General features: G+C 43.7%; 1 protein-coding gene across 1 annotated transcript in view; it reads left to right on the top strand.

Annotated features, from left to right (window-relative positions):
- LOC310771257 (trafficking protein particle complex subunit 11-like) overlaps positions 1-13,324 on the top strand; it is a gene marked incomplete at its 5' end in the record, with an annotated part of 44,086 nt that extends 30,762 nt beyond the window's left edge. Inside the window, 8 exons of the mRNA XM_083663906.1 lie at positions 1,072-1,191; positions 3,430-3,495; positions 6,173-6,329; positions 7,520-7,631; positions 9,315-9,406; positions 9,952-10,085; positions 11,807-11,974; positions 13,005-13,324. Of these exons, the coding sequence (XP_083520032.1) occupies positions 1,072-1,191; positions 3,430-3,495; positions 6,173-6,329; positions 7,520-7,631; positions 9,315-9,406; positions 9,952-10,085; positions 11,807-11,974; positions 13,005-13,049 (894 nt within the window). The remainder of the gene's footprint in view (positions 1-1,071; positions 1,192-3,429; positions 3,496-6,172; positions 6,330-7,519; positions 7,632-9,314; positions 9,407-9,951; positions 10,086-11,806; positions 11,975-13,004) is intronic.
- Between the last annotated feature and the right edge of the window lie 1,047 nt (positions 13,325-14,371).

Below are 14,371 nucleotides of genomic sequence, written 5' to 3'. Positions count from 1 at the left end.
GCACTTTGAAACGTGCAGCGGAAAATTCAGAGCAGAGAGCCACCAGAGACACTCCCACGGAGGAGGGGTTTGCAGTTGAGGGGGGTGGGGCACGCAGGGCACCATACAACACCGACCCAGACAGCAGGCTCGATGGACAGATTGGCAAACACAAGCTGGAATATCTGATGCCCACCAGCAGTAAATCAAGACCAGCAAGAAGGTGTAGGGTCTGCGCACGCAGGGGCCAGCGCTGCTGGTTGCAGCTAAAAAATATTATTTTGCCATCTGTTTTATTGAAGGAAATTATTTTTGAGGTGTCACTACATCAGAAAATATTAGGTTCAGGGTCAGTGATGTGCTTGAAATGCTTCATTTCACAAAAGGCTCATTATCTCAGCTTCTAGTTTGAAACGTCTGTTTTTGCTGAAACCAACCTATCTTCTCCTGCTGATAACTAAAGAACGGAAAATGATATCAATAAACTTTTTTTTGCTGATGATACAAGATAGTCTCATCGTTCTTTGGGCGTGTTCGGTGTTTACATAGTAATATCACACAATATTCTGTGGGTCTTGAGAAATCACTGAAAACGCTCTGAAAGGGCTGGCACTGGGAGCATCCGTTTTCCAAAAGTGGCTGGCACTCAATGAGTTAACATGGTTTTGGTCTATATAGTTAATTTCACCTTTTCATAACAACTGTAGGGGCGTCATTTTTTTTATAACTCGCCCGTTTGGAGTAAAATAGACGATAGGAAAGGGGGTGATTGACAGATCACCTGTCCAGTGATCGCGCAGCTTGCCGATCACGGACCAATACCAGGCGGAGCTGCGGCTCTGGGGCTCTGGGAAACTCCCATCTCACGTGAGGAGGTGCAGACGGACTCAACCCATTCCCTCCCACTCTGCTGACGAAAAATCAAGATGGCGACGGTCCAATGTTTGAACTCCAAACGGGAGCCCAAAATCAATGGGACAGCTCTGTCCATCCTTTTTTAGGTCAGTGGTCAGTCACCCACCTACCTGCCTACATGTTCAGCTCCCCAAATGGCAAAAACAATAGTAATCCAGTATGTGCATTTGTCTCCAGGTGGAGAGGTGTGTGTACGTGAGGTGTGTAACGACTGGGCCAAGGGTCTTCCTGTTCCACGTGGCCTACAGCATCGACACCACTGTGGAAGGACAACCCATCAGCTGCAAGTGTCACAAGGTAAAGCAGCAGCCAGGTAAAGCAGCAGTAAGGTAAAGCAGCAGTAAGGTAAAGCAGCAGCCAGGTAAAGCAGCAGCCAGGTAAAGCAGCAGCCAGGTAAAGCAGCAGCGAGGTAAAGCAGCAGCCAGGTAAAGCAGCAGCCAGGTAAAGCAGCAGCCAGGTAAAGCAGCAGCCAGGTAAAGCAGCAGCCAGGTAAAGCAGCAGCCAGGTAAAGCAGCAGCCAGGTAAAGCAGCAGCCAGGTAAAGCAGCAGCCAGGTAAAGCAGCACTAACACCAGGTGTATTTTCACCCGGAGAACCAGGCTTGCTAAACCAGCCTATGGGGGTGCCACTAAGCATGATGGGGCCACGACGTACAGACTGAACTTAATGGAGCAATGTGTTTTCAAGCACCCCGAGTTTGAGAAAGGAAGCTATTTCAGCGGTACAGTACAAATGTGGGACTTTAACTTTACTATGATCTAAAATGATGCAGTAAAAATGCTTGATTTTGAGTTGCAGGAAAGCTTTGCTGCTTTGTATCATTACAAGGTCAGTCATATATGCAGATGGGCAGCCTTGACCTTCTCTTCATGTTTCTCCTGCACTGAGCGCTCTGCACTTTATTCCAGCACTTCTGTATCAGAATGATGCGTTAGGCGTTTCTTTTCATTCTTTCTGTGTGCGCACATCCGCGGAGAATCGCATCGAGCCTTAACTCATTGAGTGCCAATGACGTCTAAAGACGTCAATTCAAATAGTAACGTAGAGTGCCAATGACGTCTAAAGACGTCAATTGCGTTTTTTGACGGTGGGACGTGGATCAAAGCCTGATGCATCTCCTGTAAAAATATGGGGGATGTTGAATGTGTAAAAGCTATTTTACGGACCCATTAGGTGGCGACAGTGCTCTCCAGATTAGAGAAAGGCGAGGAAAAAAACAGAAGAAGCCGTGGGCACTGGGCACACGGAAACCGATGCATGCTGTAACGTTAGCTGTGCCAATCTGCTCCCACAATTGAGCCTTTCTGTCTGTTGCGATAGCCCCTCCACATGATTAGTTGCCAGAAAAGGAGCACCCGACACGAGCGTCTTTCTGAAAAGATAAATTATTCTCAGCTGGAAGCGCTGGGAGCCGGCGACAAAAACGGCGGAGTGCTGTGAAAATAGGCTGGGTGCAGCGCACTTTGAAACGTGCAGTGGAAAATTCAGAGCAGAGAGCCACCAGAGACACTCCCACGGAGGAGGAGTGTGCAGTTGAGGGGGGTGGGGCACGCAGGGCACCATACAACACCGACCCAGACAGCAGGCTCGATGGACAGACAGATTGGCAAACACAAGCTAGAATATCTGATGCCCACCAGCAGTAAATCAAGACCACGCAGGGGCCAGCGCTGCTGGTTGCAGCTAAAAAATATTATTTTGCCATCAAAATTCCTTTGTTTTCGCTCTTTTATTGAAGGAAATTATTTTTGAGGTGTCACTACATCAGAAAATATTAGCTTCAGAGTCAGTGATGTGCTTGAAATGCTTCATTTCACAAAAGGCTCATTATCTCAGCTTCTAGTTTGAAACGTCTGTTTTTGGTGAAATCAACCTATCTTCTCCGGCTGATAACTAAAGAACGGAAAATGATATCAATAAACTTTTTTTGCTGATGATACAAGAGAGTCTCATCGTTCTTTGGGCGTGTTCGGTGTTTACATAGTAATATCACACAATATTCTGTGGGGCTTGAGTTATCACTGAAAACGCTCTGAAAGGGCTGGCACTGGGAGCATCCGTTTTCCAAAAGTGGCTGGCACTCAATGAGTTAATGACTCAGACCAGCTGGTGTTTCTGCAGGCAGACAAATGGAGGATATTTCTCTGTGTGGAAAACATATAGAGAAGGTCAGCACTGTCCATCTGCTTATATTACTGAGATTATAATGATATACAAAGTGGGTTAAAAATCGCAAACCCTTCCTTTAATATGCAGCTTGTCCTACAGTGTATCAGTCATTTCCAGGATTTTTTCTCTTTTATTGCACCCCATAATCAAAGAATAAAGTAATGTCCCTTACAATTTAGTGTAACTTTTTAATGTACAACGCTAAAACCTCTCTCTGGGGGGCGAAGACGCCTTTGGGGTGCCAACAATTCCTCTATGCAGGAAAAGCCTTGCTGTCCCAACCTGTATTTGAAGAAGCACTGATCTAGAGTCAGTGCTGACGCTGAGCACTACCTCCTCTGATTGACTCCTCCCTTTTCTCTTGCAGGATGAGACTGTTACCATAGAGACCGTGGTCCCATTCGAGGTGTCTGTCAAGTTTGTGTCCACCAAGGTCTGTAGCTGATGCTTTATAGCACAAGTGTGTCAGTGTTTGTCTGTGAGTCTTTTAGCTTTTGGCTCAACAATGTTCATCCATGTTTCTGAGTCTAATGATCTAAAACACTGTTCTTTTAGATTGTCTCAGATAGAGATGAAACTATTCAAATTTAAAATTGTATTCTTATCACGATTATAATGACCAAATGTATCGCTGTTATAAGTATTTATTATCACGGTATCTATTATAAAAGGGAGCAATGTTTGTTTATTTCAATTTTTGTCCGACTGATGATGTCATAGGAGGCATTGTGACAGTGATGTGTCATAAGACTGATGATGTCATCAGTGATGTCATAAGAGCAAAATCATCTTATGACATCACTGATGACATCATCAGTCTTATGACGTCACTGATGACATCAGTGATGTCACAATGCCTCCTATGATATCAGTGGGACAAAAATGTAAACAAACAAACAGACATTGCCCACTTGCTGGTAGAGCTGCCGAAAATAATCGATTCAGAGATGCATCGCGATGCTTAATAGGACGATTCTGAATCGATTAACAAATATCAAAAATCGATTATTTATTTATTTATTTATTTTTTATAATGAAATAAAATAGAATGTAAGTACATGCAGTTGTTTATTTTAATTATGGATCATAATACAATGCAATTCCAAATGCACTTTTATTTTAAAAGTAGCCACACAGTGAGAAAAAAGAAAGTGAGAAAAAATAAATCATGTATTGCGGAAAAAGTTTTTTGATTGATTGATTGATTTATTTGGTGAAAAAAGTCACAGACCTTTCACCGAGGATAAAAACACAATAAGGCCTTGCGGCTTATTTCCATTGCGGTCCTCAGTGATGCATCGATTTAAGATGCATCGTATAATCGAATCGAATCGAATCGTAGACTTGTATAATCGTATCGAATCATGAGATCAGTGAAGATGCACAGCTCTACTTGCTGGGGCACGCACACACGCACACTCACACACACATGTAAAATTAAGGGGCACACACACACACACATGTAAACTTAAGGACAATAACATTTTGTGAGCAACACACCCACGCACGCCAATAGAGGAGGCGAGGCCACGCAGCAGCCAAGCTTCATTATGCAAGCTGCAGGGCGAGGCCACGCAGCAGCCGAGCTGCGTATGCCAGCTGCAGGGCGGGAATAGCGACTAGGAATTGAGTGTGCCAGATGCCTAGTTGTTAAAATGTGCTGAAAATGTTCAAAAAGTACTGATAATACGCTCAATAATAATAAGTTATAAGTTTTATATTGAAAACTCCAGATTCACCATGTTTTTCAAAGCACTGTAATCACGGTAACACGGTTTATCATTAAACTGGTAATCATTTCATCCCTAGTCTCAGATGAGAAAGCGATTGCTTGTGTTACCATGTATTCACACTAGGTGTGTCAGGATTCAATTTGACTTTCAATTTAAACTACTCCTTAAAGTACTCGTTTGCCAGAGGTAATAACTTATGCAGTAATAATAATAACTCAAACTGCCAAAAAAAAGACAGTGGCTTTTTGCAGGTGAAGAAACTCAAGCTGTTGTTTTAAAGTACCCTTCTGCCATCTAGTGGTTGCCTGGGTCCAGACCTTCCAATCCGCCCACTCCACTGAGTTGAGTTGTGGCTGCTTCTGCTTTAGCATCATGCTATGCAACAGGGATTTCTTGGGGTGAAAAAAGGATTAGTCTATCAGCGTAGGGGACTAATGTTTAGCCAATCAGTGTCAATAAACAGCACAAACACATCATGAGTGATAAGAGATCATTATTCATTTATCCTATGTTTCTTTTAGATTTTAAATAAATAGGCCTACAGATTTTGGAAATTTAGACTGAGATTACACATTACTTCCACTCGCAAACAAGACATGCAGGTTTTATTGAGTTTATAAACTACTATAGGCTCGTGGAGGCAGAAACTGCTGTTCAAAGAAATTAAATGACTCATGTGAATAAAAGTGGTAACGTTAGACAGTCCTTCAGTAACAGACTAATATCCAACACGGATTTTTGATTCTGACATACAGTAAAGCTCCGCTATAATTAATACACTTTGATGTGCGCTTTGAATTAATGTGGAAATAGGCGTGTCTGGCGCTGTCCATATTGCATTGTGATTGGCTAGTTCTTATAAACCACGCCTCTTTCGTGGGCACGAGCTCCTGTGCACGCGCATTTTCATGTGCACGAGCTCAGAGCTGGTTAGGGAAATCCTAAATTGACAGACCCAGCTGATAACCTCCTTCGTGGTATCTTTTAGCTAGCTTTTTAGTCAAACCAGATCAAGGGGACAGATCCTGGATCTGTTGATCTCCATTCGTGGTACACGCCCTAGCTCAGACAAGTGGCTCATTTATAAACAGCCTCTCAGAGCCAATCAGGACACTGCTATTTCACATTTTCCCAGGTTGGTCCAGCCTACATTAGTTAACCCTTTACTGGCTGTTTATGATGAGAATTTGTCATTTCTATTGGGTCACCTGTGACTAGTCAACTACCTTTTGGGAGTAGTCGATGACTGGGTGTGAATGCCCTAGTTTACAGGGTGAGTCATTGGATTGGGTGATGGCAGGGATCACTTCTGTCTTGATGACTGATTTAATGAATTAAATTATTATGATTACGGTATATCTGCTTGTATCTTTGAAGTTTGAGCCGTTGGAGCGGGTAGCAGTGGACATCCCCTTCCTGTTGATGAGCGACCTGCTGTCGTCGTCTCCTTGGCCCCTCCTGCTGGCCGCCTCCTCTCTGCAGCTGGTTACCATGACGAGCAGCACCCCCCAGCTCCACTCACAGCTACAACAAGGTATCTGTTTATTTTATATATCTTATATATATATATATATATATAATTTATTTCTTCATTTATTTATAATGATCCCCATTAGCTGACGCCTAGACGACAGCTAGTCTTCCTGCGGTCCAAGACAACAACACATGCTACATGACAGACATACAAAGAAAATGAAATCAAATACAAAGAATCAAAAGCAACACACTAACGAATAAGAATAAAACATCCATCTATCCATCCATCTTCAACCGCTTATCCGGGGTCGAGTCGCGGAGGTAGCAGTTCCAGCAGGGGACCAGCAGGGGACCCCAGACTTGCCTTTCCCTGGCCACATTAGCCAGCTCTGACTGGGGGATCCCGAGTCGTTCCCAGGCCAGCGTGGAGATATAATCTCTCCACCTAGCCCCTCGCTCTGCCCCGTGGTCTCCTCCAAGCTGGACGTGCCTCCAGGAGGGATCCTTACCAGATGCCCCAACCACCTCAACTGACTCATTTTCTATGCAAAGGAGCAGCGGCAGAATTAAAACGGGGTGGGGGGAAACAAGGATTAAAAAATGCACACACACACACACACACACACACACACACACACACACACACACACATATATATATATACACAGAACCGTTCCAAAAAATTTGAATATCATGGAAATACCATGGATGACCGTGAGCTTCAGCGGATTGTCAAGCAAAGACGATTAAAAAATTTGGCGGAGATTCAGAGGGAGTGGACTGAGGCTGGAATCAGTCATAACTGAGAAGTAACTGTTGATTTTCTTCACACTATTCTAATTTCTTGAAATACTGTTTTGGGGGTTTTGTGGAGCTGTAGGCCAAAATTATGAAAAATGAAACGAATCAAGGCTAGAAATATTTCACTTTGTGTGTAATTAATCTATAATCTATGTGTGTGTGTGTGTGTATATATATATATATATATATATATATATATATATATATATATATATATATGCTTCATTGCAAAACTACCTAGATTTTGTTGATGTCGGGGCACACTATATGATCTTTAGGTATATTATTAAGGCTGGGGTTCACGTCAGTGCCTGATCACCCTGTCACAGATTATTTTCCAATAATTATCGTCTCGGTGTGTGTGTGTGTGTGTGTGTGTGTGTGTGTGTGTGTGTGTGTGCGTGTGTGTGTGTGCGCGTGTGCGTGTGTGTGTGTGTGCGCGTGCAGTGGTTCTACAGACAGGCGAGTGTGCCAGCGAGTGTTTCTGTCTCCAGTGTCCACCGGTCACCAACGGCAACAACACTGTGGCTACAGGACAGTACTTGATATCATGGAGGAGGTACACACACACTCACACATACTGTACATACTGTATGCACATGAAAATGCACAAAACACATTTCTAGATCATGTATCAAGAGATAGACCATAATATATCCTCCCTTTGTCCATGCTTGGCTGTATAAACTCGGTTAAGAGGTTCCACTATCTTTGTCAAAACATTCCCATCTTCCTTACATCGGCTTTCTTCAAAGAACTGGGCTCCATAATTCTGTCCTACATCTGGAACTATAAGAACCATAGAATTTCAAAAATTCACTTGCAAAAACCCAAGTCTGAAGGAGGGCTGACCTTACCAGTGTTTAGGCACTGCTACTGGGCTGCCAATGTTTTGGCGGCAAGGGACCCCTGTGGCTAAAACTGGAGGTCAGCTCTAATGCCAACTCCTCCCTGCCAGCCATGTTATTTTCTAAGCTAGAGACGCCTGGGGCTTTAAATAATTTAGCTTTTATTATGAAAAACTCTGTCAGGATCCTGAGCCAGGTTAGGTGCATTTTGAGTATATACCAGATGTTTCTGTTCATACAGAAAACAATCAACTGCACCAAAGATGGATCTATCCCAACAGATCATCTTATCAAAACAGCACATAGTTAATGAGGGGAGAGACAGAGCACTGATTTCTAACCCCACATAGGATAAGCAATAACCACGCCCTGTGGCGCCGGGATTGGCCAGGAGCAACACTGGAGGGCACGCAGCCCAGCGATTTCATGAACCAACTGAATAGCTCTTGAGAACGGACAGCGATTTCGAGAGCGGACATTGAAATGAATTATGGTCACCTACCTTCCTTAGCATAGTAATAATAATAATAAGCATAATAATTGTAATCTACACAATGTACACAATCTACAAAAACATGCAATAATATAAACGGTCTTGTGTTCACGTTCATAGCTCATATAATATAATGTATCATATCGTTAATTTCAAGCTCAATTCTTACCCAGAGAAAAGGTACAGCACTGAAAATGTAACAAGCAATAGTTTTTTAAACATCTTTATTTTAAAAGATGAAAAACCCCAGGTGCTTTAGTCCCAAGCTTCAATGCTCCTGGCCAATCCCAGCGCCACAGGGCGTGGTTATTGCTTATCCCATCTGGACGGCACGGTGGCTCAGTGGTTAACACTGTTGCCTCACAGCAAGAAGGTCCCGGGTTCGAACCCCGGTCGTCCCAGGTCCTTTCTGTGTGGAGTTTGCATGTTCTCCCCGTGTCCGTGTGGGTTTTCTCCGGGTGCTCCGGTTTCCTCCCTTCACCAAAGAAAGACATGTATGTTAGGGTTAATACTCCTGTCAGTGCCCCTGACCAAGGTACTGGCAAAAGAACTGGAGTTGGTCCCCGGGCGCTGCACAGTGGCTGCCCACTGCTCCTAGTTCTAGGAAGGTTCCTAGTAGAGGATGGGTCAAATGCAGAGGATGAATTTCCCCAAGGGGATAAATAAAGGATAACTTAACTTAACTAACTATGTGGGGTTAGAAATCACGCAGCACATAGAGACAGAGCACATAGTTAATGAGGGGAGAGACAGAGCACATAGAGAAGTCCCACTGAGGCTGGATTTGAATTTTTTTATTATTTTGCAACAGAATTGATAACCTTGTTTTAAAGACCCATGAGACATGTTTGATACAGTTAAAAAATAGCATGTGAACTTTATTGTACCCTTCTGTTAACAGACAGTCGTCCGGTCCAGACAGTCCTCTGGTCCAGACCACAGTGACTCTGCCTCATGTCATGCTGGAGACGGTCCCTCTATACGTCCATGCTGGTCAGTATAATATGTTGCTGCAATGAATAGTTTTTACACTCCATGTCCGTATGCCTACTGCCTATAGATTATACTATACTATACTATACTATATTATACTATATTATACTATATTATACTATACTATACTATACTATCTACTGCCTAGCCATTTATGACACGTTATGCTTATGTAGAAATGTTGCAAATACATGCCAGATATTGAGTCAAACTCACAAAAAGACGTTTCAACACTTGATACATTTGCCGTTAGTTATCTTCCTACTTCTTATCTCTGTATATTGATGTAACCGCTACGCTGCATACAGACACTAAGACAAATTCCTCGTATGTAACTTGCATACTGTGGCAATAAAAGTGATTCTGATTCTGATTCTGATATATTAACCATATTTCCATATGCCTGTGTGTGTGTGTGTGTGTGTGTGTGTGTGTGTGTGTGTGTGTGTGTGTGTGTGTGTGTGTGTGTGTGTGTGTGTGTGTGTGTGTGTGCGTGCGTGCGTGCGTGCGTGCGTGTGCGTGCATGCGTGTCTGTGTGTGTGAAGAGCTGCCATCGTTTGGGCGGGTCAGAGAGTCTCTGGCGGTGCGGTACCACATCCAGAACAGAACGTCTCTGGTCCAGGAGGTGGAGATGGCTGTGGAACCCTCTGATGCCTTCATGTTCTCTGGACTCAAACAGGTGAGCTGAGACTCCAGTCCACTGTTAAAGGGACAGTTCACCCTAAAATCCAAAAGTGCTATTTATCCATATAGATCATTTTGTGTTAGTTGCCTGAGTTTTGGAGATATCGGGCCTAGAAATTCCTGCCTTCTCTCCAATACAATGGAACTGGATGACACTCGGCTTGTTGTGCTCAAAGCACACACAAAATACATTTCAAAAACTCAACAGCAACGTCTCTTTCCAGAAATCATGACCCGGTTGCTCAAGATAATGCACAGACCTTGTTATGAGCAGTTTAATGTCGGAACTATTTTCTTTCAACCAAACTACACCCACTAGCTGCTAGCTAGTTCCTACATGAAACTGCAGCTACCAGCAGCTAGCTAGCAGCTAGTGGGTGTAGTTTGGTTGAAAGTGGTAAATGGTAAATGGCCTGCATTTATACAGCGCTTTTATCCAAAGCGCTTTACAGTCAGTAGGTACATTCACCCATTCATACACCGATGGTGGCAGGCTGCCACGCAGGGTGCTGGCACACCAACGGGAGCAATTTGGGGTTCAGTGTCTTGCCCAAGGACACTTCGACATGCAGACTGGAGGAGCCGGGAATCAAACCACCGACCTCTTTCATCCAAAGCGATTAGTGATGACCCGCTCTACCTCCTGAGCTACAGCCGCCCCCAACAAGAACATTGTTCCTACATGAAACTGCTTACTATAGAGAGCTCCAGGAACGAGTCCGGAAATCATCGATGCTAACAGCCCTGGTTCTTCACAGTTTTCGCCTATGGTAGTTTTGAATGGGTTTTTGGCGCGATGCTTCTAACAATCTCTCTGGGCAACGCTGGCTTAATCAAATGCGAACCAGTGTTTAGTAATATCATCTTCACACATGAAGACCACTTTTATGAGTTTTGAAGCTTTTATGTGCCGTTAAAAGGGTGGCTAGCTAGCAAACGGCTAAATGAGACTACAATGTCGACGCGGATATTATACGTCATCACGAGTGAACGCGGAAATTCTTTCTCTCGCAATCAATGCGTGGACGCCTATGCGACAGTGTGTAGTTCTGGATTAGCTTAGCACAAGCTTTTTACCTCTAGGGCTCGCAGTTACGCTTCAAAACTCATGAAAGTGGTCCTCATGTGTGAAGATTATCCCGCTGAACCTTGGTTCGCGTTTGATTAAACTTGCGTTGCCCACAGACATTATTTGAAGCATCGCGCCAAAAACCCATTCAAAAATCCCATAGACAGAAACAGTGAAGAACCAGGAAGTTCGGGACTTCCGCATTCAGCCTACAAAAATACGTCATCCCTGGAGCTCTCTATAAGGTATGTAGATTACATTGAGCAACCAGGATATGATTTCTGGAAAGAGACATTCCTGTTGAGTTTTTCAAACTTTTCAGGGAGAAACAAAGTTATGGTGGACTGTTTTTTAACATTTCAGAAAGTCCAAAGCCGCTTTTGAACTGACATTGAATCGATTATGCTACAGCATAACAGACGACAGCATTATGTTACCAAATCTGCTTCCATCCTAAATTGGGCGAAATTGGTCTCAAATTGGATCTGGATTGTTGTCACCCTGCAGTAATTTAGTCACAAATAAATACATGGACAGAAAGATGCATTAAACTGTGTGTCTGCCTGCTGACGTGCTCTCGTGTGTGTGTGTGTGTCTGTGTGTGTGTACTTATGTGTGTGTGTGTGTGTGTGTGTGTGTGTGTACAGGTGCGTCTGCGTATCCTGCCCGGCTCTGAGCAGCAGATGCTGTATAACTATTACCCTCTGATGGCCGGGTATCAAACCCTCCCCCAGCTGAACATCAGCCTGCCCCGCTGCCCCACTGCCAGCCCACACACACTGCGCCGCTTCCTGCCCCAACGCATCTTTGTCAAGGTACACACACACACACACACACACACACACACACAGAGTGTGGCACTTCCTGCCCCAACGCATCTTTGTCAAGGTACACACACACACACACACACACACACACACACACACACACACACACACACACACTGCGCCGCTTCCTGCCCCAACGCATCTTTGTCAAGGTACACACACACACACACACACACACACACACACACACACACACACGCAAAGAGTGTGGCACTTCCTGGCCCAACGCATCTTTGTCAAGGTACACACACACACACGCACACACACACGCACACACACACACACACACACACACCAACCCCACCCAGGGCTTCAGCCATAACACCTCTTTCTAATATATACATTACACACACTTAGAAGGCTGTGCGCCCCCTGGTGAGTAGCCTTTGTACCACCGCGGTTTGGTGTTTAATTAAAGCCCCATTCAGCAACTTTTCCAAGTTTTGCTATTGGGGAAACAGCGTCCTCTGGGTGCAATAGCATCGTTATCGATATCGCCGTTCAACGTCAACAAAACACAGCGCCAGAAAGCTCCATGTACATGTTGTGACATCGGGTACTCACCACATGATGAAATAATAATCCATTCTTACGTGAAACGTCATTTTCGTAGCAAATCCACAGGAGTTACTTCCTTGTTTTCATGAACACAACGCTCCCGCTGTAGAGCGCATGCGCGCATCTTGCCTCCGGGACGCAGCCAGGTACACAACTGCTTAGTCCCAGGAGAGGCCTTTAGAGGGCGCTGTGTGACCAATAGAGGTGACATTTCACTGTACCATCAATGACTAAAGAGCTGTTATATTAAGGTGAAAAGGTTATTGATTGGGGCTTTAATACTGCAGGCCATTTGGTAAAAATTTAATTGCGGACCATCTATGTATACACTTTCATACTCCATAATGTACACACACATACACAGAAACAAAGTCGATTTCACATCTTAATGAGTAATAAAATGGCAGATGCTGATTGGTTGGATTTGTATTTGCATGTTTGTTTTTTGTTTGCTTTTCAGCCTCAGGGTCGACAGTTGGACGATGATTCCATCGCCGCCGCCTGAGATCAACACATTGACACGGCGTGGCTTTTCCTGAGATCATTCTTCAACAGCAGCGTTACAGTAACATGACAGTTAATCATTATTCTAACAGCAGCGTTACAGTAACATGACAGTTAATCATTATTCTCCTGTGTGATTCCTCTAAGATGACGTTAACACAATTTGTTTCATGTTTTTCTGTAAAAGCAGAATTGTTGAAAGTCAGCCGAGACAGGAGACATTTGATTCCAGTATTTGTGTTCTGATTAATAAGTAATAAATGGACGTGATCATGACTGAACACTGATCATTGAACTGATACACTGCCTGTGTGAGTGTATCAATCATGCATGTATCAATATGTATCAATCACATGTTAATTATATCAAAAGTTGAGCCTACTTGAGTGTGATATTACTAATGCTTAACATTTAAACTGTCACTAAAAATGTCATTAGAGTTTAATTAAATATTAATGATGTAAAATATGTCCTAACTTGACCTTACATTTGTGTGTTAAGTTTGTTTTCACTGGGCGCTTGTTACATTGTGGAGGTTGTCTTGAAAAAGCCACTTTGTTTCACCAGTACTAATTGCTTTCAGGAATGCTAACAAGTAACACATATTCCCAATATTGAGTAGTACCTGGAAAAGAAAAAAACAAGAGAATAAAATGTTAAAAGGTGCTATTGATAACATCAAACATCAAAGACATGTATGTTAGGGTTAATACTCCTGTCAGTGCCCCTGACCAAGGCAATGGCGAAAGAACTGGAGTTGGTCCCCGGTCGCTGCACTGCGGCTGCCCACTGCTCCTAGTTCTAGGAAGGTTCCTAGTAGAGGATGGGTCAAATGCAGAGGATGAATTTCCCCATGGGGATAAATAAAGGATAACTTAACTTAAATTAACTTAACTTAACATTCAACATTGATAACTTTCTAGATGTCAGACTCCCCCTTCCATTGCATTCACATCACAGCACAGTTGTTGCTCAGAAACAGAACCTAGCCAGGTAAACCAGCCCATCACGTGAACTCACATTTAATTTGGTTCTGTGAGATGGGCTGACCCCAAGCTTTCTCTCAGTGTATCGCAGTGGGCGGGTGTACTTGCCTTGACAGACAACTCCTTCAGCCAATCAGCGTTGGATCCAGTCAAACCCAAATCCACTCGGGAGAACGGCAAAAACATATTTTCCACCGAGAAACTCTGCTGTTGCGGCGATACTCCTGTACTTGTTTAATTGTTCTTATTGAGTCTATTTCTGCAATAACTCCACTTTATGGCTGTTTAAACTAGGCAAACGCTGACATTACTCCTCCAGGTGGACAGGCAAGGAGGC

The sequence above is a fragment of the Poromitra crassiceps genome (assembly GCF_964638095.1).
Source record: "Poromitra crassiceps genome assembly, contig: HAP1_SCAFFOLD_474, whole genome shotgun sequence".
Classification (NCBI taxonomy): Eukaryota; Metazoa; Chordata; class Actinopteri; order Beryciformes; family Melamphaidae; genus Poromitra; species Poromitra crassiceps.
This window is presented reverse-complemented; position numbering and strand designations above follow the sequence as displayed.